General features: G+C 37.0%; 2 protein-coding genes across 6 annotated transcripts in view; one reads left to right on the forward strand and one right to left on the reverse strand.

Annotated features, from left to right (window-relative positions):
* The window catches only part of Itgbl1 (integrin subunit beta like 1), a 279,024-nt gene extending 267,840 nt beyond the window's left edge, over nt 1-11,184 (forward strand). Inside the window, exons 9-11 of one of the 2 annotated variants that reach the window (XM_021648794.2) lie at nt 2,480-2,626; nt 7,943-8,056; nt 9,173-11,184. In XM_021648794.2, the coding sequence (XP_021504469.1) occupies nt 2,480-2,626; nt 7,943-8,056; nt 9,173-9,264 (353 nt within the window). In that variant the 3' untranslated portion in view covers nt 9,265-11,184. Of the gene's footprint in view, nt 1-2,479; nt 2,627-4,203; nt 4,639-7,942; nt 8,057-9,172 lie in introns of those variants that run through there. The other variant, XM_060391671.1, reaches the window with a different exon arrangement.
* A 1,522-nt stretch (nt 11,185-12,706) lies between these two features.
* Fgf14 (fibroblast growth factor 14) overlaps nt 12,707-25,100 on the reverse strand; it is a 696,687-nt gene continuing 684,293 nt past the window's right edge. For all 4 annotated transcript variants that reach the window (XM_060391672.1, XM_060391675.1, XM_060391676.1 and 1 more), the window contains 2 exons: nt 19,512-19,710; nt 12,707-16,292 (listed from right to left, as the gene is read on the reverse strand). In XM_060391672.1, coding sequence (XP_060247655.1) covers nt 16,156-16,292; nt 19,512-19,710 — 336 coding nt within the window. In that variant the 3' untranslated portion in view covers nt 12,707-16,155. The remainder of the gene's footprint in view (nt 16,293-19,511; nt 19,711-25,100) is intronic.

The following is a 25,100-nucleotide window of genomic DNA, read 5'->3' on the forward strand; positions in this document are numbered from 1 at the left end:
CATATGAAAGACCTTCTGGTTGAGCAATAGAAAATCCCACAGCACTAGGAGGAAAGCTGTGTTATGTGAGAAGCATAGGATAGGGCGGTGTGAGCAAGAATATGAGAGACCTGCAAGGGAGATGTCTCAAAGGTTTATGATGTTATGTGGTAGCTAATACTAACAGGACTTGACAGCTCCCCTGACAGAAGGAGTTGAAGAGATTTTGACTTGAATGACTAGAACAGTTGTGCATTTAAAAGAAATGAAAAATACCAAAAATTACTTTTGGAAAGAAAATTACATAGTGATATTAGGAAAGTGCTCATTAGGACAGTAACAGAGCATCAAGTAAAGCATAGCAGGAATAAGGCTTTGGGAGATTTATGTACTAAAGGCACATCCCTGAAACATTTATAGTTAGCAGAAATCTAATGACTTAGGCTGGAGACAAGGTATGTTGTTGAAGCACTCCCTGTGAAAGCATTATGACCTGAGTCTGGACACCAAAACGCATGTCAAAGGCAGGCGTAAGTGGCATATACCACTGCATGGAAGGCAGAAACAAGGATCACTGTGTTTTCCAGGCCTGCAGACCAGCCAAGTAAGTAATCCCAGGGTCAGTGGGAAACCCTGTCTCAAAAAGTACGGTGCATTGTGGATGATGGAGAGATGCCTCAGCAGTTAAGAGCACTTGCTATTCCTCTAAGGTACCAGATTCTGCTGTCAGTACCTCACAGCAGTCTGTAAATCCAGGGGATCTAATGGCCTTTTCCAGCCTCTTCAGGCCACACACACACACACACGGAGGGAGGGAAGGAGGGAGGAAGAGATGTGAGGGGAGACAGGGAGATAGAGACAGAGAAAGAGATGGAAAATTTTTATCATTTGATTAATTGTCAAAAAGTATTGAAGGATAACTGGAGATTATTAAAGAAAGGCAGTGGGAATTATCTATTAGATCAAGAAGCAAACATGAGGATAAAATCAAGGTGGATTATCAAAGGGCATGAGAAAACTTGTTGTGGGGAGACTTGGAAGGGGAAAGAGTTAGGTACAAGTGTACAGATGGAGTATAAGTTAAAGAGACAGATGCTGAGGAATTACTACTAGGCAGCTCCTTTCCTAAAACGAAAGGTGCTGTGCTGCCGTGGAAGGCATGTGGACCTTGAAATCAGAGAAACTAGAAAAAAGTTCTGGTCCTGTGTGACTGGACTATAGGATTTTAAACAATAGCACAGTCCTCAGAGGTTCAACTTCCCATCTGTAAAGTGGAGACAACACCTGACTTCACGGGCTATGACAACACAGGATTTAATGTATGAGGAAAGGCTTCTGGGAATAAGTGTATTTGTCCGTATATCTTTTCAAGTGGTCTCTAATCTGCTTTATATTAACTTTCAGATTGTCATATGTTATGGAAATCACTACCTGGATTCATGGGTGGATATGTTAAATAAATCATAATAATAAATTCTCAACAAGGGAGTCCTTTCCATTAACCTTTTCATAAACAGAGATGAGTATCATAGAACACATGATCAAGACAGAATGGAGAACACAGAACCAGAAGCACCTGTCAGTGTAGATGACAATGATACATGTCCTGGGGAACACAGAAGGATCAGTGTGCCCATCATCTTTCATTTCCTATGCCCTGGTTCCTGGCAACATACTCTGTTAACAGTAGATACTTGAGCAATCCTTTCTAGTCAAATAACTGAATCTGGCTGTAAGAAAATGTGACTATCAGGAAAGAAACAAAACAATAGGTAGAAATAAGAAACTAAACTGGGAAATTCAGGAGTCTAGTAGTTTGTGCACAGTTAAACAGGACTATATACTCCCATATAACTGTCATAAACACAGTGTTGTATATAAAAGGATAAACATTAAAAAAAAAAACAAGAACAGGCATCAGAAATAAAGACAAAAACCAAAAGTTAAATGTGAACACAAGCCTCATGCAATTTTTAACTTTTTTACACCAATAAAAGGCATGAATACGTATGCTCTATCCACTCTTCTTCATGAAGAGGAAAGGGCAAAGATAAAATCCTTAGTAATGTCTTTTGTTTTTATTAGTAAAGCACGGGAGAGCAAATAATAAATGCTGCAAGCAGTGATAACGTGACTAGCCTTTGAATTTAACTGGGTGCTGTGGTGTGTAAAATGAAGAATGACACCAACACATGCTGCTGATAGAAATGTAAATGAGAAAGGATCAATATCCAGAAAGAAGCCATAATTCCATTTTAAATAATTTTAAGATTTCTTACTTGAAAGCTTATCTCCTACATCACATCTAAATGTGTCACACTAAGTTAGATAGTTGTAACACTATTTTAAATACTGGTGTGTCAGAATGACTGCTTCTGTAAAGAAAGTATGTCTGATGGGAGATGGGACCCTGTGATTTACACTCTATCTTATGAAGTCTGATTTTTCTGGTTATTAATTGACATCTTTCCCTTTTCCTCATCCTATGATTGCTTCATAGGCCATGGCATGTGTTCCTGTGGCCGTTGCGTTTGTGAGAAAGGATGGTTTGGCAAGCTTTGCCAACACCTGCGAAAGTGTAATATGACAGAAGAACAGAGCGAGAGTCTGTGCGAGTCAGCAGATGGCACACTCTGCTCCGGAAAGGGTGAGTATTGCTGCTGGAGCCTAGACTGGATCCCCACTCGGACATTTGGTCCCCCATAACAGCAGGTAGCAACCAGTCCCTCCAGAATAAACTTTGTCTGAGAAAAAGCCACTCAGATTATGTGAACCCTGACAGCTGAGCGTCAGCAACAGGTGTGGGAGCTGAGGTGCTTTTTGTTTGTGCAAAAGATGGAAATATTCCAAACTTTTCACAAATGCTTTACCAAATGAAGTTTCGTTCATACTGAAACACAGGTGTGATTTTTAAAAAGATTTTGTTTAGAACCTCATCATAAACAGGCCTTTGCTGAATCCCATCCAGTTGCAAACACCATAAGAACACACATCCTCGCATAACTGTCTTCTGAGAGGCTTCATCCAGCAGCTGATGGAACAGATGCAGAGACCCACAGTCAAACAATAGGCTAAGTTCAAGAAGTTATGTGGAAGAGTACAAGGAAGGAAAGAAGGAGCCTGAGGAGTCAGGGACACCGCAAGAAGACCTACAGAATAAACTAATCTGGGCCCATAGGGTCTCATAGAGACTGAACCACCAATTAAAGAGCAAGCATGGATTGGACCTAGCCCCCCTACACATGTGTGGCAGATGTGATGTGCAGCTTGGTAAACATATGGGCCCCCTAACAAAGGGAGTAAGGCTGTCTAAGGCTGTCTCTGACTCTCTTGCCTCTGCATCCCTTGCCCCTAGCTGGGTTGCCTTGTCAAGCCTCACTGAAAGAGGATGTGCTTAGTCCTGACTGCTACTTGAGGTCAGGGTGGGTTAGTACCCCTTGGAGGCCCCCCTTCTCTAAGAATGAGAGGGAGTGGGGGACAATAAGAGACCCTTCCCCTAGTGGGGGTATTAATAAAAAGAGCACACAAAGCTATATTCACCAGCACAGTGATTTACAGAAAATCTATTTCCTAGCCTGACTTTTATGCAAAATTATTCCCTTAAAATCATAAACACAGAGTCCTCATTAGAGTTTCAGAATTTTCAGTTACACAGTTTGCATATAAAAATGCAAATATGTTGAGAGATGCTGGAGAGAAGCTCAGCAGTAAAGAGCACTTGTTGCTCCTAATACCCACATTGGGTCTCTCACAACTGCAGCTGTTACAACACTAGCTCCAGGGGGTCAGACGTCCTCTTCTGACTTGCTCTCCTGTGCACTGAGTCTACACATATATATTTTTAGTGAAATAAATCTTTTATTAAGTGAAAAAGTACAAAAGCTGATTAATTATTGACCCAAAAGTATTTCCTCACAACCAAAGCACACACAAATCCCTTCTTCATGCTTTCCCAGTTATTTGCTTTGGGTGGTGGGAGTACACTGACAGATCAAGGAGGGTTGAGAACTCAGATGTCTAAATAGATAGTGTTCTTAGGCATGGCTAACTTCAAAGAGGGAGGTAAACGCTTCCCAAGGCTTTCCATTTTGTGTTTCATTGTTCATGTTAAAGATGGGCAGCAGATGGTTGAAGACTCTTTTCCTCCTTTCTGGTGGTATCTGTACAGGGTTATTGAAGGGGCTGTGGCTAAGCTCTTGCAACTGTAATTCGTCTTTGTTACAGAGGATAACAAGGATGTTATTGCTGGTCTCCACGGAGAGTATCATCCCACAACTCACCCCAAGAACCACAGTACAAATACAGCATGTGAGAGACTGGGGATTTCAGCATGGTAAATGAGGAAGATATTCTCACATCCTTCCATTCTACAGCCTTGATAAATCTTAGGAACTTTTCTACATTCTGTATAATTTTTCCAAAACTCTCGCAGCAATACCCCCATCTTGGTGATCTCAAAGTATATCTAGAGTTTTTTTTCCCTCTTATGATGGTACAGGTGTAAGCCTGAAATTAGCTTGTGACTGCATGCCATGATTCTTTGTAACCCACACCCACTAAAATACCAAGTGTGAACTATGTGCTTGCTAGGAACTGTGAATAAAGCCATCACTTCAGGAGACGATGAATAAATAGCATTTTATTTCTTACAAATTTATAGCCAAGACAATAAATCACTCCATAGAAAAATTTAAAACGAGATACATTGTTGTGACCTTTATAATAGATGACGTCATTAGTGCAATAGTGAAAACTGCCTGCTGGGGTGTCGGGTTGCAGCATTTTGTCAGGCATGATGTCTGTAGAAGAACGTAAGTAATGGAACGGGGCCTTGCCCCAACTGAAACTGTTTTTGTAAATGATCAAGAGAGATATGCTTGGTGGCCATGTTGCCCCTAAGGTTAGCTACCTTTGCAGAATTGATGGTGACATTTGTTGATTGGCTTGGGGCTTTTTTTACTTACTTATTTGGCTCCATGGTGACATGTTTGTCTTAATAATGTTACCCTGTAGTTAAGTATTTGCTCCAGTATTCTTACAGAGGTCATTATGGGACACATCTTAAATTGTATCTTTAAGCCGTCAATGATAGAGCTACATCCAGACCATTACTACGTTTAGGGTTGCCTGATCCATCATTTATCACCATTCTGTCTGCTCAAAAGAGAGAATGAGTAAATGTTATACTTTTCAAGACAAACCTCATCCTAGTGTCCTGGTTGCCATGTCCAGATGGCTCCTGTCAGACAAGTAGGAAAGAACTGATTATTTATGAAACCTTGTGGATGTTTTTGCTGTGACAGTCATCACAGATAGATAGATGCTAGATGGTGGATTGAATCAGATTAAGGTAGCCTGTTAACTGTTTATGGAGTGTGGTCCAAGACAATTCCCCCATTCTTTCTGCTTTTTTATTCTCATCTTTGAAGGATGTTTCTTTCTTTCTCCTTAAGTCTTTGGAAGGTTATACAAATAGATGAAAAGTTTGCCCAATAATAAAAGCCAGCGAAACAAGGCCATTGTTAAAAGTCCTTTTGGAGAATAAAAACAAATGAATTAGTGGTACTATGGTTGCAGATTTATCATTAGGGTTCCTGACAGGATGGGCCAGCTGCAGTCTATGACTGGGCTGGGCCTCCAATGGGAATGGGTTCGAGTCTGCGGAGTTGAACAGTTTCTCACTCCTGGGTGTTCAGGAAGCTTACATTTGTTAAACAGAATCTTCTCCTCATGCTTTCCCCCTTTCTAGAGAGGAATAGTCTACCCCTGTTATTGGTTATTTATACGAGCAGCCAGAGCTCACAAAAATAGAGGCCTATTATAGGTCCTAATGACTACATATATGGATTTAGTACTACATGCTATATTGTTCCTATTTATGTAGGGAGTAGAAAATTTTCCTACAGTCATCAACAAATGGAAACAACAAACCTGCAAGTATGGTGACCATGAAAATTACTTCCATGGCATATACAAAATCAAACCCCAGTTTTATTATAATCACTTTATGACATCTACTATATTTGGAGCTAGAACTTGTCAAATACTCTGTGCACATAAACCATATTTACTTTAGCTGAGTGTGCTCATTTCAGGATAATATCTCACTATTCTTTGCAGCTGAGTATTCCAGAAACAAAAGAAGTAATAAGAATCATTTCCAGGCAAGAGATAAGTTCAAAGATGAAGTGTAAACTCTTGATAAGAATGACGATGCACATGAAAAGGCATCCTAGATATGATATAGTAATAGCATGAGGATATAAAGTCTTTTATTTCTATTGTAGAAGTAACTTCATGATGTAAGAGATACTATGTTAGAAACATAAAAGTCCTTAATTCTTTAAACATTTAATCCCTTTTCTCTTATGTAAATAAGCCACTGAATGTGATGTCCTTTTGGGAACATCTCTGAGATGGACAATGGAGTGTCCACTTAGGTGTTTCACTAACCATTTTTTAAACAAGCAACTGATCTTTCAATATTTTAGATAGAATATTTAAATTTAAGAAAAAGTAAATTGAAAAATGAGGACACACTCTGCCTTGATGAGGGTACAAGGCCTTTATCTCTTCCCACTAGAGCAGCACATAAGGACCTGGGAAACCACCAGGCTGTCAATTATGTCTCAGAATTTATCTTCATATATTGCCCTGAAGGGTCTGTAAGTCAACCCAGACTCTCAGGAAAACAAGATTAAGTGAAACCGTGCTGCACTTAACAAAGAAGTAAAAATAAACATAAATAAATGTCTTGCATTATAGCTGCTCTGAGTACTTGCTTGCCATGGGATGTATGATGAGGAATGGCCAAACTAAAATTTTGTTGTGGGAGATTCTTTCACTTAAATGCATGTACCTGTTTCTATGGAATGAATTTACATAGCACTCAATTTTTGAGGCACTTTATCCTCTGTGTATTTAGAACTTAATGAGTTTGGATGTTTCCTAACTGCATTAAAAACCTTTATTACTTCACTTTCTCTCAAGAAGATTGGTGACTTGCTAATAACTATCAGCATCTTTTAGGAAAAGGAAATTATATCCACAAAGAAAAGCTAAACAAAGAACTGGAAGAAGTCCTTTTGAGTTCTATGGTTGTCCTAGCTGTAGCAAAAATAGCTTTTTCATGAGCTATTTTCAAGCTTGTCTTTAAAGACACTTATACAAAGAGAAATTTCTTCTCTTTGCGATATCGTAAAACTCATTTTTATTTTAAGCATGCCATTAGTAAGATTCTCAGATACCCCCAAATAGTTTAACAACTAAATGGTTTTTTTTTAATTAAATTGGAGGTAACTAGAAAGAAGTTGTTAAGGAGTGGGAAGATTGACTGGACCCCACTTGGGGCTCATTAGGACTGTTCTTGATCACAACTAAAACCCTGAATGGCAAGCCTGAGACATTGACCAAATATGAGGGATTGTATTTGCAATTTTAACACTTCACCTTGCCATTCAATATAAAGTTTGTGTGTTCCTATTTCAAGAATATCATGTAAACAAAATTCAAAGATGAGCTCAATAACCTAGTAATTATTTAATTACAAAATGAATTTTCATTTAATATAATTTAGTATTAGATTCTGTTAGAGAACAGAAACCCTGAGATGAAATTCAATTAAAAATAAACAAATTAAACATCTATTTTGAATACCTTTTGGGGAGAGCGTCTCTAAGGATGAGCCACATCCTCTTCCATTGACATTTCAGCCAGACTAGACCAAGAAACATTTGCTCAAGGCTAATTGCAACTGTCTAGATCCATAATGAAGGCTTTCCTGGATGACCTTTATGAATTACAGTAAGTAAAGCTCCCTTCTGAGAAAGCAGCTATTCAATAAACTTTTACCTTTAGAAGATAGGTTATTACAAGTCTATTGTCAGCATGTCAGTGATATTCTCTTCTTGATGGAAACCTTTATTTCTCTGGTGACAGTGAAAAACACCCTTTTTGATTTCAGGTTCTTGTCACTGTGGAAAGTGCATTTGTTCTGCAAAAGAGTGGTATATTTCAGGGGAATTTTGTGACTGTGATGACAGAGACTGCGACAAACACGACGGTCTCATTTGCACAGGTGCAGTATTGAACTACACTAATTGTTTTGTGCCACATATGAGAATAGAGTGAAATGACACCCACCGTGCTTTAGAGAGGGCAGCTTCCATATACACAAGTGAGCAATGTCCATGTGTAAGAACTCTGAAAGGAGACACGAACCTCTGTTAATACATAACAACATTTTCCCCTAGAAGAATGCAAAAGAATGAAGACAGAATATAAAATTGTTGAAAACCTTCTTCAAGGTAACCTGTCCTATGAACTCACAGAAAGACAGTGATACAAATGCAGAATTATCTTGACAACTATTTCATTTTAACATGGTCCTGAGGGCATGGGAATATTATTTAAAGCAGCACTCAAATGCCACAATTTGGTGTATTAACATATTTCTGTTTGTTTTTTTTTTTTAGGAACTTGGTATATGTATGAATGTATGTTTGATGGGAGAGATGACAGTAGAGTATAAAAAAGGTTTAACTATGTAATATCATCACAAACCTAATTTATTGAGTTCTAATAATTGGTATGAATAGTGCTGAACCAGGTTAAATAATAATGTATGTGTTCTCTTGAAGTTATTATTTTAATTATAAATGTACTCACACTTATTAGTGTTTTAGCTCATTCAATATACCACTAGTAAAATTCTTTCTCAGTAACCAAAATATTTTTATAATCAAACTCTTTTATTTAGGTTACAGATAACTATTTTGGCACAACATTAAATTAGACCATCACTTTCTGCCCACCTTACTACACAAGGATGTTTTTAGAGCTCTCTGGCTTTCCTAGTTTCATATCAAGGGGCTTTATGCTTTCTGATGTTTATTTATAGGTCATACATGGTTTGCCCGCTCACTGAAGGTAAAACTGTGATGGGGGCACCCAGCTGAGAGATGTAAGCTGTGTACAACTTATAAACAAATTATGGCATCCAAAAGATACCATTAAGTATGTTAAAGATGGATTTCTCTTAGGTGCCTCATAATATAATAATATCATTGCACTGCAAGACACTTTAGAGAGAATAAATGAAATGTTTTTTTCATGAACAGTTATGATTCATAGCCACATATTCTAATGGTACATTCTAATCATAACCGTAATTCCCATATTTATTTTATTGCAGGGAATGGAATCTGTAACTGTGGAAACTGTGAATGCTGGGATGGATGGAATGGAAATGCCTGTGAAATTTGGCTTGGCACCGAATATCCTTAATAATCCCACGGGAGACAACTGGATTCTTATTTCTAGGCCATTTTAGAAATCCAGAGGAAAGCATGCATATGTAGCACCAGGACAGACCATTGTGTTTTCTATTTCTGATTGCCTAAATGAAGCAGTGGTCTTCATTAGAAATGATTTTAGCAAACTGATATAATTACACCATAAAGAATTGTTCTTCCATAATTGGCATCAATGTTTCTCAACTGAAGAGGGCAGTTTCCAACCCACAAGACATTGGGCAATGTCTGCAGAGAGAGGTGTAGTCAGATGGGGTAAAAATAGGTGTGTTGTGGACATTTTAGAGGTAGTGGCCACAGACAATGCTGAACACCTACAGAACATAGAAAAGCCCTCACACAGAGTGTTTCCTGACATCCAGTATTTACCAAGATGTAGTAGAAAAATGCTAAGTCACATAGTATTTAGTACTCCACATCCCGACACCGGAAACACTGTATCAGAATATAAGAATAATATTTATTCTCACATAAACCAATCAATCAGTTTTTTCCAGGATTCCATATGGCTCTGAATTTGCATGTGGGGACAATGATGACAGACACACATGAGGTGTGGTGGTAGGCTGGGGCTTACCAAATCACAAGGGCTTTAAACTCCCGAGAATCTCATAGAGGGAGAAACGAGAAATGTACAGTTTGACATTTTGATAGTGACATAAGTTGTTTATATTCTGTGTCAACATCTATTTACTCACGGAAAACAAACAAGACTTAAAAAATGAATTGGAATATCCACTTTATATCCCAGGAACTAACAGGTCTTGTTTTTAAAACTAGGAGTGCGTTACATGTGCAAGAAATTTGATTTTTCATATTTAAATTAGTTCATATAATTAGTTCTGAAGAAGACAGTTAGAAACACAAGGCTCCTCATACTGCATTCATTGTCCTTAAAAAGACTTCCTCAAAGAAATGGTGGGGCTAACAAGAATGACATCTACTTCAGAAGTTCAGAAAAGGACCCCAAAATTCTAGAAATGGCTTAAATCAAAATTACAAATATTCACTCAGTGATAGGAACAAAATGTTTATTTTCTTGGTGAAATTTTCCTCTGTATGAAATTCACATTTAATTATGAAAATGTACAATATTTGGGGTTCTCTTGCATTTATACACTTAAATCTACTTATACACATAATTGAATCAACCATTATTTATAGCTAAAAAAAATACCTTTACCCTAAATGTGAATTATTTGTAAAATCCAAAAATAACATAGCAAAATCATTTCTGTATTATTTTAAGGTGAAATTTTACTTGCAAATTTTATATTAATAATGTATTTTAGAATCATGGCTTGGACTTTATTAGGTAAGTCACCAAAAGTAAAGAGAACATGCCTCCACTGTGTTACTTATAAAACTAAATACTGAAAAGTATTTGAAGAGTCAATTTTACTGGTGCTGGTTTTATAATAATAATAAGTTTCTCAGAATTTAACCTATTTATAAAATTGTTGCCTCTATCCTGAGATTAGGGGACCCAGAAATATCAGTTGTATTTCTATTACTGAGCTGGTAATCAATGCCATTTTTGTAAAATGAGGGAAATATAAGGAGTTAAGGTATAATATGGATGATTGCATTCTTTCCACTTCTCTATATCTTCATTCTCTCTATATACATTTTAAGCCAGAAAAAAAAAACCAATTATAATAATTCAACAGCAGCTCCGATGATATGTTTGGTGACTTTCAAACATGAATCATTGACTGTCCCTTCATGGTGCAATGACCTTCAGCTCTTCTTACTGCAAGACTTAGACTTCCATAAAGGTCTGGACAATATGTATTAGAGAAACCACTGTGGGATCTGCTGCTTTAATTGTTTAATATTTTAGAACTGTAATGAATAAATAAAAATTCATCCTGAACTCTCAGGCTATACCTAAGCAGGTTGTGGGCTGACTTTAATCACAGCTGTGTGTGGTAGTTTCCCAGACTTTGCTTCCATAGAATTACTTTCAGTTCCCTATGGCCTCTGCATCACCTCAAGTGTACTTTTTTATTGTTGTAATTTTCTCTAGTTTTGATCATTTCTATAATTAGCATGTATCACAGAAGTATGAGTTGCTCTTCTTATATTTTCACAAGAAAAAGTGATGACATATCCTTACCATTTAAGTATTACTAGAACAGAGTTTAGGCAGTGGAGACATTATTATTCCATGAAGATCAAAACATGATCCTAATTTTTAGACAACATGAAAATATGTTGTAAGTCACCATGTTCTGGAGTTCACTGTTACAGAGTATGGAAGAAAACTGTAAACTGTAGTATATGCCTCACAGTAACCTAAACTCCAATTAGTTCTTTTTCTTAGAAAACAGACTTTGCTAGAAGTGTGTGTGTGTGTGTGTGTGTGTGTGTGTGTGTGTGTGTGTGTGTGTCTGACTGTCTGTCTGTCTGTGTTTGGCTATAGCCATGACAACGTCAGTATATCTATGAAAAAGTGGTAGATTTCACAGACTTTTATTTAAGAAAAATCAAAACAAACAACAAAAACGTCATGGTGACAGGCAACGACATAACCTATTCACCACCTAAGTATGTTTTTATACCTTGACTTTGACTACAAGATAGAAACCACCTTTTGAGAATGTCAAGCAAGGACAAATTTGTAATGAATAGGAGAAAATAAACAAATCTCTTTGGCTTGCTTGTGGTTTTAAAAAATTACAGTGGGATCATGATAATTGAAAAGGGGACATTAAGTTCACCAATGGTGATGATCATCACTGCTTGTTTAACAATCCATGACTGAAGAATTCCTTCAGGGGACTAATGAAAGCCAACAAAAGTCCTGAAGATAGAAAGCAAACCATTGTTCCTACTGACTTTCAGGAATCTGGAGTTCATCTGGACTCCAGCAGCACCAGGGAAGAAATTATCTCTAACAGCTCAAATACAAACTCAGAATTAGACTGAATGAGAATTAAAAATAAAGGAAAAAAAATACAACACAGTCTTAATTTACAAATTCAACTATCACAACTTTGAAACCCACTCAGTATTCCAGATACCTGTCCAGGCTTATGTGCCATTTTGAAAGCCACAAACCTTTAACTACCTATGGCCCTTATCCAAAACAACACAGTTTACGTTCTGAATTTGATTACGCTTGTATTTGAGAAAAAAAAATTAGACATTTAGCCTAATTGTTTCCCTAGGATATAATATTTTCCTAAAATAAAATTGAAAATAATCTTCTACTATTTTCAGTTTTTCTATATTGAGCCATGGTCAGTTTTGTCTCACTATCCTTCTTTGAGGGGTTGTAAACATATATTATCCATGTAATATTCAGAAGAAATCTTAACAAAGTAATTCATATTTCCTTAAAGGAACAACAAAGGATTTGTGGTTGTCGTTGTTTTAGTTTTTGTTTAAAGAACCAAATTTGATATTGGATATTCTAGGGGGGAAAAAGATTATTTAGTAGTTGAATCATTAATTAAGTAGTTAGATATGGTACATTCTGCTTAATTTCTAGGATGCCAACAATTAGAAAGATAGAGAAAAAGTTGTGATGTCCGCTGTACATCTAGTCCTCACCCTAAAGCACCCAGGACAAGCAAACGCGTAAATCCAGAATCCAAATTCTTCAGAATACATAAGGAAAGTGTGCTCAATTCCCTTTTACTCTTTACACAGGTCAGACTGTGTGTCTTTCATAATTATTTCCAAGGAAAGTAGTAAGAAATCTTAGGAAATAAACTTATTGAGAACAAAAAGAATTATGCAAAGGACTGACTTTGAGCACTGCTGATGGATAAGCAAAGCAATCAGCTACTATAACAGGGTGGTAGAACTAATCTTCCCCACCAGATATGCATGCAGAAAGAATTTGTCTCCTAGAGACTTGGTACAATGGACATACATACAGGGAAATATAAAACACACAATCTATAAATACAAATGTGTTCCATCAGATTTACTATACAGAACATCAATGACAACAGATTGCATCTAATAATAGCAAACTTAATTTATGAGGGAATGAATGATGACCTTATTCCAGAAAATAGTAAGAGAGGTATCATCAAGGAACTAAAATTTTCTTTGGCATGGTAAAGGGGAAAATTGAGCTTATCAACTTATTTACATGAGAGTTTTCTGTATTTGGAGTGATACAATGTCATTTTGTTACATAAAGTTATGGTTTTCATGTGCCTTCATATGAGTGTTTTATTTAATATGTTGTATCTGTGAATACAACAAATGATAAGAAACATAAATTGTACAATACAGACAAGCTTTCCATATGTATATCAAATAATACACAGCAGCGCTTCTGGATACATGAGTCCTAGTACATGCAGATCATTTGGTGCTTTCCTCTTCCCGTGCAACAGGTGAGACCAGACACAAAGGAAATGGCCTAACTAAATCAAAGATAACAAGGACAATGCTGCAATGTATCTAAACATATATTAGAAGAAACTACTTGAATACCTACTTACAGTAATAAATTCTCTTATAGACAATGCTTGGAAAACAAAACAGAGGAAAACATTAACATAAAACTCAGTCAATTACAAAAATAAATCTTGCCTTGATTTTAACCACTAATAGGTCTTGAGAACAGAACTCCCAGGTAGTGTTGATTATCAAAAACAGAAAGGTAGGCTGGTTTGGGGCAGGTGTGCATGTGGAGGGGTATAAGTTGTGTCTTAAGCCCAGCTAATGGGAATTACAAATTATTCATATTTTACCACATATTATGGGATTTACGCCTTCCTTAAATAACCAGTTAATGAGTTCTGTCTAATTATGCGTAACACCAAATCGGGAGTGATTAAAGGAATCATTTTGTTGTATTTGAAATTTAACATTATTAACAATAAATTTACTCAAACCTTATGATAATGTTTATTTATTAAAATGGAATCTAATATGAAAATGAAATAAGCATGAACAGTTAAATTTATACTGAATCTTTAATTAGCTAAGCAGGCCAAAACTTTTCTACTCTGGGCAAGGGCTGTCATGGGGATTCATGAAAGCAATGAGAAAATAATTTCCCAGCAAGTACAGTGCAGATGAAAGTAAATGGCAACTGGGTTATCCTGCCACATAAAAATAATAACAACAGGCCAGTACATTGATACCACATCAATTGTTTTCTATAAAAGGAACTCAATTTGGTCTTAATGAACTCTTCTGAGAAGAAAACACGGAATTTTATTAAGTGTACACACAGTTAACAAATATATTTCCAAACAGTTTAGTACTAAACATTTTGAAGTTCTTTATATCTGATATTGAACATTTGGTATGGAATCTTCAAACTGTGTCTCCAGCAATCACAGACTTTTTTAGTATCTCTAAACTTGGAGCTCTACAGAATTCAATTCAAGATGAAGTTAAGAAAGCAAAAGAACAAAATTAAATGAATAAAATGGCCCGGACCACTAATGCTGGAGTGTTAGGTTGTCTTGAGCTGTATTTAGGGTACTCAACAAACCATATTCTAAAATCGTGGCAAGTCATCTCTGACCCAGCCTGCTGGATCACAGAGCTGAGATAGAGATGTGTATTAATGACACCCACAGTACCAGACCCAGCATGCTGAGCTAAGGAAGGAGGAGAAGGAGGAGAAGGAGGAGGAGAAAAGAAAAGAATGGAAAGGAAAGGAAAAAATCCCCACGTATGTCCAGTTTAAAAACTTGTCATTGAACACCAAAAATATTAAAGTCTAATTTATACTAATGTGTGCATTGCTGCTGCAGAAAAGAAAACAACAGCCACCTTGCCCATGCTTGGCTGAGGATAACTGGAATGCAGCCCAGCTTGGGGTGGCATTGAGTTATCTTCATTAAAAACAGGAAGGAATGGCTAGGGAATGGATTTAGGTAGCATAATTCTTATAGATTGTAATGATTTGGTTTTTGTTCTTTTTTCCCAATAATGAGGATTAATAGATGAAAAAAAAAAATGAACCTTAATCAGGCCTACAAGGCCTACAGAATTCTTTGGACCCACTTTCTCAAAAACCAAGTGGGTCTTGCTCGCTGGGCAAGGCAAATGTTACCATTACCAGTAAGCTTGTGATATGTATAAAACACACACACACACGAAGAAACTAAGAGGGAATGCCAAACACCTGTCATGGAGAGCTTCTGATGGAGTGTTTGACCCTTGTTCCACCTAGGCAGTGCCTACCTTGGGAGCACAGCGTCTCCTACTGGACAGAGCATATATGTGTGTTTAATCGGTAATGTGAGCCAAAGACAACAATCTTAATCTTTATAGATACGATTTGTAGTAATAGATTTAGAAGGCTTCCTGATTCCCTAATTGTTCTCCAAAGTAAACCAACTGCAACATTGAAGATTCAGATGAACACAATCCCTGCTAAAGGTCACAGACAGTGGAGCAAGCAGCCCTGTAAAAATGGAAAGAAGAGAAATCCATGATAGCACAGGTTTACAGCGTCTAACTAGAAATTATTCAGTATTATTTGTGTGCTACAAAATTGAAATTAAACACATGGATTTCGCTGAAACAGGACTCAAAAAAAGATTATGGGTAGCTGTCAGCAGGCAAGGTATTGAGTGTACTTGTGAAGTGTGTCATTCACACAAAGTGTCACAGTCACAGAAAAGATATTAAAAAGGCATTCCATATCTGGTAGGGCATTCCATGGTCTGAGTTTAGCTGGTTTGTCCAGGTGTCTTCTTGGTGTGGGGGGACCACAGGTTGAGATTTATCCGCTTGCAATGAAGGAAGTCTGAGGCAGAATAGAACAAGCATCAGCTTGCTTGCTGGGGCTCTTCAGCAACAGGAGCAGGAATGTCCAGTAAAGATAAATCACTGCACTGTGCTCTGGACAAGTAAGTCAGGGCACCGGAGGATCTGGCTATGTGGTCTTGCTCTTGCTGACTGGTTTGCCTCCATTCATTACTGCAGATGCGCTTGTACTTTTGCTTGGCGTCACCCCAGCTTTCGGGACTGTTTCACCAACATCATGCAGAGATGGTTCTCGGTACATGGCAACTAGGGATGCAAAGAAAGGGAGAGGAAAAGAAGAGGTTGTCTGGTTACCATGAAAGAATGACACAACACTTTATGCATAGACCCCAGCCAGTGAGTGTCTATTTTAAGTGAATAAACCTAATCCCATTGATAACAGCAGTTTTAAGGCAGTTGTTTCCAATCCATAAATTATGACATCACTTTCAATGCACTCTCTAATTTATACACTAAAATGTGTGCATGTATATGTACTTAATGTTGTCTAGGAATGTTTAAATAAGGGCTATGATCTCCTTGTGGGCCTGTAAAGCAAAGCACATATAATATTAAACATGCATGAACACATGTGCACATGCTCCCTCTCTCTCTCTCTCTCTCTTTCTCTCTCTCTCCAGGAAAAAAAAAGCATTTGTCCTAATTATTTTCTTTACCTGAATTCACTAAACTATTTTTCTCTCCCATGGTTTAAAAGACACACAGTCATACTGGGTTCCACTTGCAAGCTACACACTTAACCAATAAAGGCTTTCTTTTGCTTAAACCAGAGCCTTTTATGAATAGTCGTTTGTTTCTTTTCTTACTATCATAGAAAGGTCCTTTAAACATCTGAAGGCATTTATATTTATAAATATTTTGATTCATTATTTAAAATCAGATAATTGGTGTCGGCAGGATGGAGGCATGAAACAGTAAAGCAACTGGGACTAATGCCTGAGAGAAATCTGAGGATCTAAGTTGTTCCAGTTCAAATGAGCACCATAGTTCATGTCATTTTTTTTAGAAAATGCTTCTACGGAGTCCTGGGAAGGACCACTTAAGAGTATCTGACATTTGGGGAAATTAGTTGACTTAAAGGCATGTGCCACCAGAAATATGATCCCATCCGAGCTACCCAGCAAGCTGCTTGGGCTTACATGTTTCAGAAGAAAGCCTCGGAGGAGTCAGGATCAGTTCCGTGAGTTCTCTGGAGGGATCTTACATCTGCATTGATGCATCGCATAAGTTTTTCTTAGTACACTTACGAAGATAAATGGATAATGAACTGAGTGACTTGGAAAGTATGTGAATACAGCCAGTCTTTAACCCACAGCTGTCTCCAAGTGATGACCCCTCACAAATGAAAACTGTTTTCTCCAGCAAAGTCTCACTGGGTGCACAAGCCACTCTTACGGCCTAACCCCAGGCTCCGCAGGAGATGGCCAACACAGAATGAGCTCAATGGCACTTATTGGAGGTTCTTTGCCTCATAATGCTTTTTCAGAGCTTTAGGTATTTTTGTTGTTTTGTTTCCTTATAGGCCCTTTGGATATATGTGATGGTTTCTGGTTTTGTGTTTTTATGGAATTTCTCTGTGTGTGAATTCTCTGCATCTATATGTATTTTTGTTGCTTTTGTTGTTTTTCCTTGAATTTTTGGTGTGTTTGTTTTTTTTATTTTGTATATTTGTTTTAATTTTATATACATTATTATTATTATTATTATCATCATCATCATTAAATACCTGTTTCTATTGTAAGGATAGAGAGAAAGAAAAGATGTGGATTTGGATGGATAGGGAAGTGGGGATAGTCTGAGAAGAGTTAGCAGAAGGAAGACAATAATCAGAATATATTGTACTAAAAATCAATTTTTAATTTAAAAAGTAAAAGAAAGAAGGTAGTCTCCATTCTTAAAGCATCTCCAGTCTCTCTCACACACTCAAATTAGGATTCAGTAGTATCAAAGCTTTGACTTGCACCATATATAAGATAGAGCTGAGCGGCAGGCGTGGCCACCTTGGAGTATCTCGAAACAACCATGCCCTGTGGGTTACCCGTCATTGTTCTAAAGTTTTCATTTTCAATTATATAATTTAGATCCTATTTTGACTTGTAAAGTTTTGAAATTACTCTAATAATCTCCACTCTTAAGCGTTGTGTGAAGTAATGTTTTAAAGGAATAAAAGAGCATATCCCCTTCTTTTGACTAGAATGCCTCCTTCCCGTAATTGTTTTAAAACATGATAGAATAGTATTTTTCTCTTTATATGCACACTCCATACCCACAGAACAGTTCAACTTAAGGATGAAAGATCAAAGTAATAGGATTTATTTGTTATTATACTGTTTATGCCACAGCTGGAGAATCTCTGATATTTTCTGTGACCTTCAAGATTGTATGTGTCTCAAAGCTGACCTACCTATAGGAGCAGAGCTGGGGTCAGCTCAGTGGTTGGAGGTAATACAGAAAAACTTCAAAGCATCAAACCTGAAGCGTCCCAAGTCAAATTGAGAATTCCTGCAGATGCTAGGCTACAACTTTCAAGAAGTCACTGCCAGGAACCATGTCAGCCTCTAAAAGGGCCTGTTGGCCTTTTATTTCATCCCAGGAAGCTGGGGCACCTCTGTAAGCTTGCTTGATTTGTTATTTTCTTCATTTCACTTCTTAAGAAAACTTTAGAATAACCTCAAAGTCATTTTTGTTTCAGTTCTAAAATCTAACATAAATAACAATAAATAGTCTTTCTGGCAGAATCATTAATGAGCCAGGTACATATGTTTTTAAATAGCTAATAAAGCATGGTAGCTTGTGCCTTGGAATTTGGTCAAAATAAATGTGAAGGGGATATTATTTAGAGTGGAAAGTAAGCAAGTTCCCTTAATACAAGGGAAATAATTTAGTAAAAGAAAAATATTGTATGTAATATGGAACTTTACATAGTTCTTTAAGGATCATTTTGAAGAATTAGAATAATTTAAAAAATGTACCCATACAATCTGAAAATAGACAAATAATTAAAATTCCATGTGAAAAATTGTATATACTTATCATCATATATTCATAAGAAGATAGTTTAATTTTAATTTTTAAATGATTGATTTGTAACACTGAAAAAATTTTCTTCAACATGCATGCACAGGCACATGTGCATGCACACACACACACACACATACACACACACACACACACACACAGTAAAGTATATAGGAGGGAAACATTTTTTGTTCCTTTTTTTTCCCCCTCTCGTGTCTAGAACTGAAAATCCTGGCTCTTGTACATGTTAAGCACGTGTTCTACCACAAACCTGCACCTGGTGGCTCTATGAACCTTAGCAAAGCAACATAAGGAGAAATCTGTGTAGAAACAACTCCAATAAAGTAAATTGCTGTCAGCCTCTGGAAGGTTCCTGTGGCCATGTCAGATATATCCATGTGATAATTAAAGCACCTTTCAAGAGGGTAATGCATGTGATGTACTCACCTTCCAATGGCTTGGGTAGAAAATGAGCTGCTGGTTTCGTTTTCTTTACTCTGTTTCCTTTCATAACTTGCCCTTCCTTATTTAATCCCAAAAACCAGGCTCTGCCAGATTCCTGTTGCCTGTACAGCATGGATGAGTAGATTACATAATAGTTTTCAAAAACAGACTCTTTAAACTTGCATTCAGGGGTAAAAAGTTCCTATTGGGAGAAAAGAAGAGAACAATGTTAAAGTAGAAAGCAGACACTTCCAGTGTTCACTTGTTTTGCAAAAATTTTCTGACACATGACCATACAGAGGGATGACTGGAATTGAGTCCTCCTGTATGCAGGAGCTTTCTATTCATAATTATCAATACCATAGGAATGTGGAGAGTCTGTAACTGGTAGCAAAATCTATTCAAGGATTTATCTTCTTTAATAAGGAAATAAAAAATGAAAGCAAGGCATGGTAGCTCATGCTTGTAATTTGAACATTCAGTCAGAAGGATGAGGCCAGAAGATTGCTGTAAGTTTGAGGACAGACTGAGCACAAGTTCCAGAACAGCCCAGCTACATGGCAAGACCCTGTATCAAATCATAAAAACAAAAAGAAAAATGAAACGTACAGTACTTGCACATGACAATAGTGGAAGTCAATCAGCATCTAACCACTTACCACCTTAGTGTAGCCTCATCTATCTCTGATAAAGTTCACAAAACATTTAAGATATTATATGTCTTACATTATTCTCACAGAAATAACTTTACAATATTGTCATAGTAAGTAGACAGTTACTTGTATTACTCTTGTTACAGGGAGACAACTTTATATTACTGAAACCTTTATACAGACTGAAACCTCAAACGAAATTTGTAACAATCATACGGCACATAAGTTGCTCTTGAGATACAAGAAGTTGAGATCAGGCGTCATGCTAGCTGATGGAAGCTGGAAATAAGTACCCAATTACATGGTCTTGAGCCCTACTGAAACTTGAAAATGAAGAGCAAAAGCCTGCCCTGACTACGAAACACAGAACAGAGTTGAAAAGTGTACAGTATGTTAAACAGATTTAGGCTCAGTGCCAACTTCCTGTCATCAGTGAGCAGCACAAAGCTTTAGTACTATTATAAATACCACAAATATTCATAGATGGTTTTATATCTTCCTGAAACTATTATTTTGAAAGAAATAGTGAATATAACTTCATGCTTGTTTATAAAATGCATAATAATGCATCTTACAAGAATTTCTCACAATACCCAATTAAAAAGAACTTTAAAATTCTAACCACCCAGTGTCAAGCTATGCAAGACCTTAATGAATTTTTGTAGCAGCTATAAATAGGCTATTGCCTGTGCTATTTTGTTTATCTTCTAGAAACATATATATGTATATATATATAGCATTTTAATATGTATTATACACATCCTTTAAGAAGTAAAAAAATCTCTGTAAGTTGAATTTATGTTGATTGTTATAAGAAACGTCATAATTTCATATAGAAAATGCCTTCCTATATTTTCCAAAAAGAGTGAGAGTTATCAAACAATATATTCTACGATATAAATTTATTCAGTGTGCTTCATAAATTTTCTTCACCAGAAGCTAATTTTCTGGAAAGAGATGAAATTAATTAATTTAGATGCTTTTCATGAAAAAGATGACAGATGCAATGACCAATAAAAGAGATTAGCAAAACAAAAGGTAGGGTAAGCCCCTCCCACAAGGATGTGCCTTGTTCTCCAACATGATTTTAATAAGATCTTGTCCAAATAACTGTCCTGGCCTACTAAATTTATGTTCTACAAATACTCTTAAATATCTCATTAGAGTCAGAGTCTAAGATGTGTCGAAGAGGAGAGTGGATAAAGTGGTGAGGAAAGCAAAATGAAAAATGTTCCAAACCTGGCTTGTCCCTTGGGATGGTTAGCTTTTATTGCTAACTTTACACAGCTACAGTTTACTTAGGAAGATAATCTCCATTAGGGATATCCTGTGATCATGTCTGTGAGAGACTGTGTTAACTAAGTTAATTGATGTGGAAAGACCCAGCCCACTGTGGGTAGCAACGTTCCTTGGAGAGTTTGTCCTGAACCTTACTTAGTAGGATGGAGAAATTGAGAAATCAAGCTGAGTACGAGCAAGCAAGTGAACTGCATGCATCCCATTCTCTCTGTTCTTGATTGTGTGTGTGATATGACCAGCTACTTGAAGTTCCTGCCTTGATTTCTCCATTATAGCCGGTACTTGTTTCTAAAAGTTGCTTTTAGTATGGGCATTTTATCACAGAAACACAATAAAACTAGACGAGCCCCCAACAGAATAATAAATCAGTCATATTGGTTGAAACTAAGTATTATAGGACAAATAGATTAGACTTGTATCCTTGAGATGGTCCAAAACACCAAATCATGTTATCTGCTTGCCTCAAAATCATCATAGCGTATGATGCTAACAGTTGGCCTGCTATGCCGCTCAATGCAGGTAGCTGGCATTTGCCTTTGGGGGCATTGGATCTTTAGCCAGAGTATGGCTCATAGATATCTGTCTCTTATCTATGTACACTGTCCCCAACATTATGAGTGTAGATAATTTCTTATTCTTATCTCATCACCTCTGTAAAAATATCCAAAATATGCCATAGGATGCTTACATTGCATTAGTAAGAACTGTCTCTACTGTTACTGCTCTGAATTCATTGACACAAATATGAATTAAAATGAGATTTTCAGTATGGTAATTTATTCAGTGGACACACTAAGGCCTCCAAACACTACTTTTTCGTTGTGTGCTAGCACCCTTTGTGTTTCCATATGTTTGGTATGTACATATATGTTGGGGTGTGTACATGTGTGTATTAGTCATAGGTCTACATCAGGTGTCTTTCCCTGACTCTCCATCTTATTTTTAAAGACAGGGACTTCAGCGAACCTGTAACTCACTTGTCTTGGCTACACAGGCTGCCAGGGTGCTTGCAAGGTCTCCCCCTCTCTGCCCTTCCAGTGCTAGAGTTACAGACCTACATTGTCATGGCATTTTTGTGAGGTTTGCCTGTGACTTCAGAGACATATGTATCTTCTGCCTTTAATCTCAGCACCTGAGAGGCAGAGGAAGGAGGATCTCTGTGAATTCAAGAGCAGCTTGGTCTACGTTGTGTATTCCAGGTAGACCCTTTCTCAAAAACAAAGCAAAACAAACAACAATAAAATAAAACAATCAAGAAATAACTATATAATGCTTGTGAAAACTGTTTGCTACATTTGGGTCATTTTATTCCCAGCTAAATAATCAAAATAATCACACACACACACACACACTCATATCACCATTCTAAGATGCTCTTATATAATACAGTTTTAAGACTTTTAAAGAACTTAATCTATTCCTCAACTGTTACAGTCCAATGCAATATCAGTATTCTAAAGTGAACTGCTAGAAATGCATACAGGTATGTCTAGTTATTATACATTTAGTGTCATTTCTTATACACATTCATTCAATATGTAAATGAAAGCCAATACAATGCATGGGAAGATTATGATCTGTATGGCCAGACAGCCAAAATGAAATGACAATTCGTTTTTTTTTTTTGTTTGTTTGTTTGTTTGTTTGTTTTAGCTGAGTGAGCTTGGGGAAAATGTTTGATTTCTCTGGGTTTCAGTCCACATTTCTAAACTGAAGTTGAAATCATAGGATAAAAAGCTGTCTGAGAAAACCGGTGTGAATTAGTTCATTTAAGAACATTAGGCATGTCATAAGTACTCACTAATTGTTATGAAATACATTATTCATTGTACACAGTAAAACTTTTCTATACAAATTATTTCAATCCTATCATATTTCCACAAATCAAAACCAAACAACCTGATTAGTCAATGAAAATGGCTTCATGTCAAGTATTGTGTTCATCAGCAGATATGACAAAAATGAATAGAATTAGTAATTCATTTCATTTTAAAAGGTCATATAAGTACATATTATTATAGTAATTGGCATCTTGGGTGATAGAAAGATTATAGGTGATGTGTATAGCATTGTGACAGACCAGAAGCAGGAAATGCCACAGTACATTTGGAGAACCATGAACAGTTTGCAGAGATATAGGCATTCAGGAAAGAAACAGAAAGTGATGTGGATGGCATAGCAGGCTTGTGTATGTGATAAAGGGTTTTATATGCTGCCAAAGTGATGAAACTTATTGTTAGTAAGAAACATGGCAATCTTGAATAAGCAACACAGGAATTATGTAAATACAAAGCAACTGTCAGTGTGCAATACAATTTTAGAATATTAGTTACATTTCAACACTGCTATGTTGATTTCCAATCTCTGGAGAAATGGACTTGCAAGTGTGAAGTAGGGCGATGTCATTTTGTGATATTCCTTCATTTTGGCACACCTTATAATTCTGGAAACTAAGGTACTTTGGTCTCTAGAACTAAATTTAGTTGTTTCTCTATATTGTTGTCTTTCCTGCCCCATCAGTCTCAAGTCACAGCCAGCCAGGAAAGCTGATTATCCATCCATTAGACACCTGGCATTATTTATCTGACTACTTACTGGTTACCCTTACCAATGGCTAACTGCAGGCCACAAACCAAACTTTACAATCTATTTCCCTTCTGCCTTTCCCTAAAAGTATATGAAAATGAACCCCCACTCTGCCACATGAGCCTGAACTGTATTCAGTATCTCTGCCATGCTGCCATCTGTCCACAGTTTGATTACTTGTAAATAAATCTCCTACTATAAAGGCAGTTTGTCCTGGTATCCCCTTTAAACCTAAGACAGGAAACCTTTCAAGAAGTCATCCACCGAGGATGTACATTTATGTTCACTTCAGCATTAATATTAGTATGATGTGTAGAGATTGGCCAAATGCTACCCAAATTATAAGCTACAAATCTGAATTCTAAACTTTGTGATACCCAAAAAAGAGAAAGAAAACATGCTATGCAAATTATTCAGGAGATGAAATGTTTCCTTGATGCAAACGATGAAGAGACCTATAAAAGTAACATTGATCAACACAAAGGGAAAAAAACAAGTTCTTGATAGTAGACACAACTGTAGTTTTGTATTTGAGTTCTCCAGATGTTTTTTTTATTTTTTTAATGTTTTTTATTATTAAATTTTTATTTTTTTATATTAATTATACACTTTGTATCCCAGATATAGCCCCCTACGTCATTCCCTCCCAATCCCACCCTCCCTTCCTCATCTCCTCTCATGGCCCTCTCCAAGTCCACTGATAGTGTAGGTCCTCCTTCCCTTCCCTCTGATCCTAGCCTATCAGTTCTCATCAGGACTGGCTTCATTGTCCTCCTCTGTGGCCTGGCAAGTCTGTTTCCCTCTCAGGGGGTGGTGATCAAAGAGCCAGCCACTGAGTTCATGTCAGAGACAGCCCCTGTTCCCCTTACTAGGGTACCCACTTGGATTCTGAGCTGCCATGGGCTACATCCGAGTAGGGGTTCTAGGTTATATCCTTGAATGGTCCTTGGTTGAAGTGTCAGTCTCAGAAAAGACCCCTGTGCCCAGATTTTTTGGTTTTGTTGCCCTCCTTGTGGAGCTCCTGTCCTCTCAAGGTCTTACTCTCTCCCCTTTC

This window comes from Meriones unguiculatus, chromosome 9 (genome assembly GCF_030254825.1).
Source record: "Meriones unguiculatus strain TT.TT164.6M chromosome 9, Bangor_MerUng_6.1, whole genome shotgun sequence".
Taxonomy (NCBI): Eukaryota; Metazoa; Chordata; class Mammalia; order Rodentia; family Muridae; genus Meriones; species Meriones unguiculatus.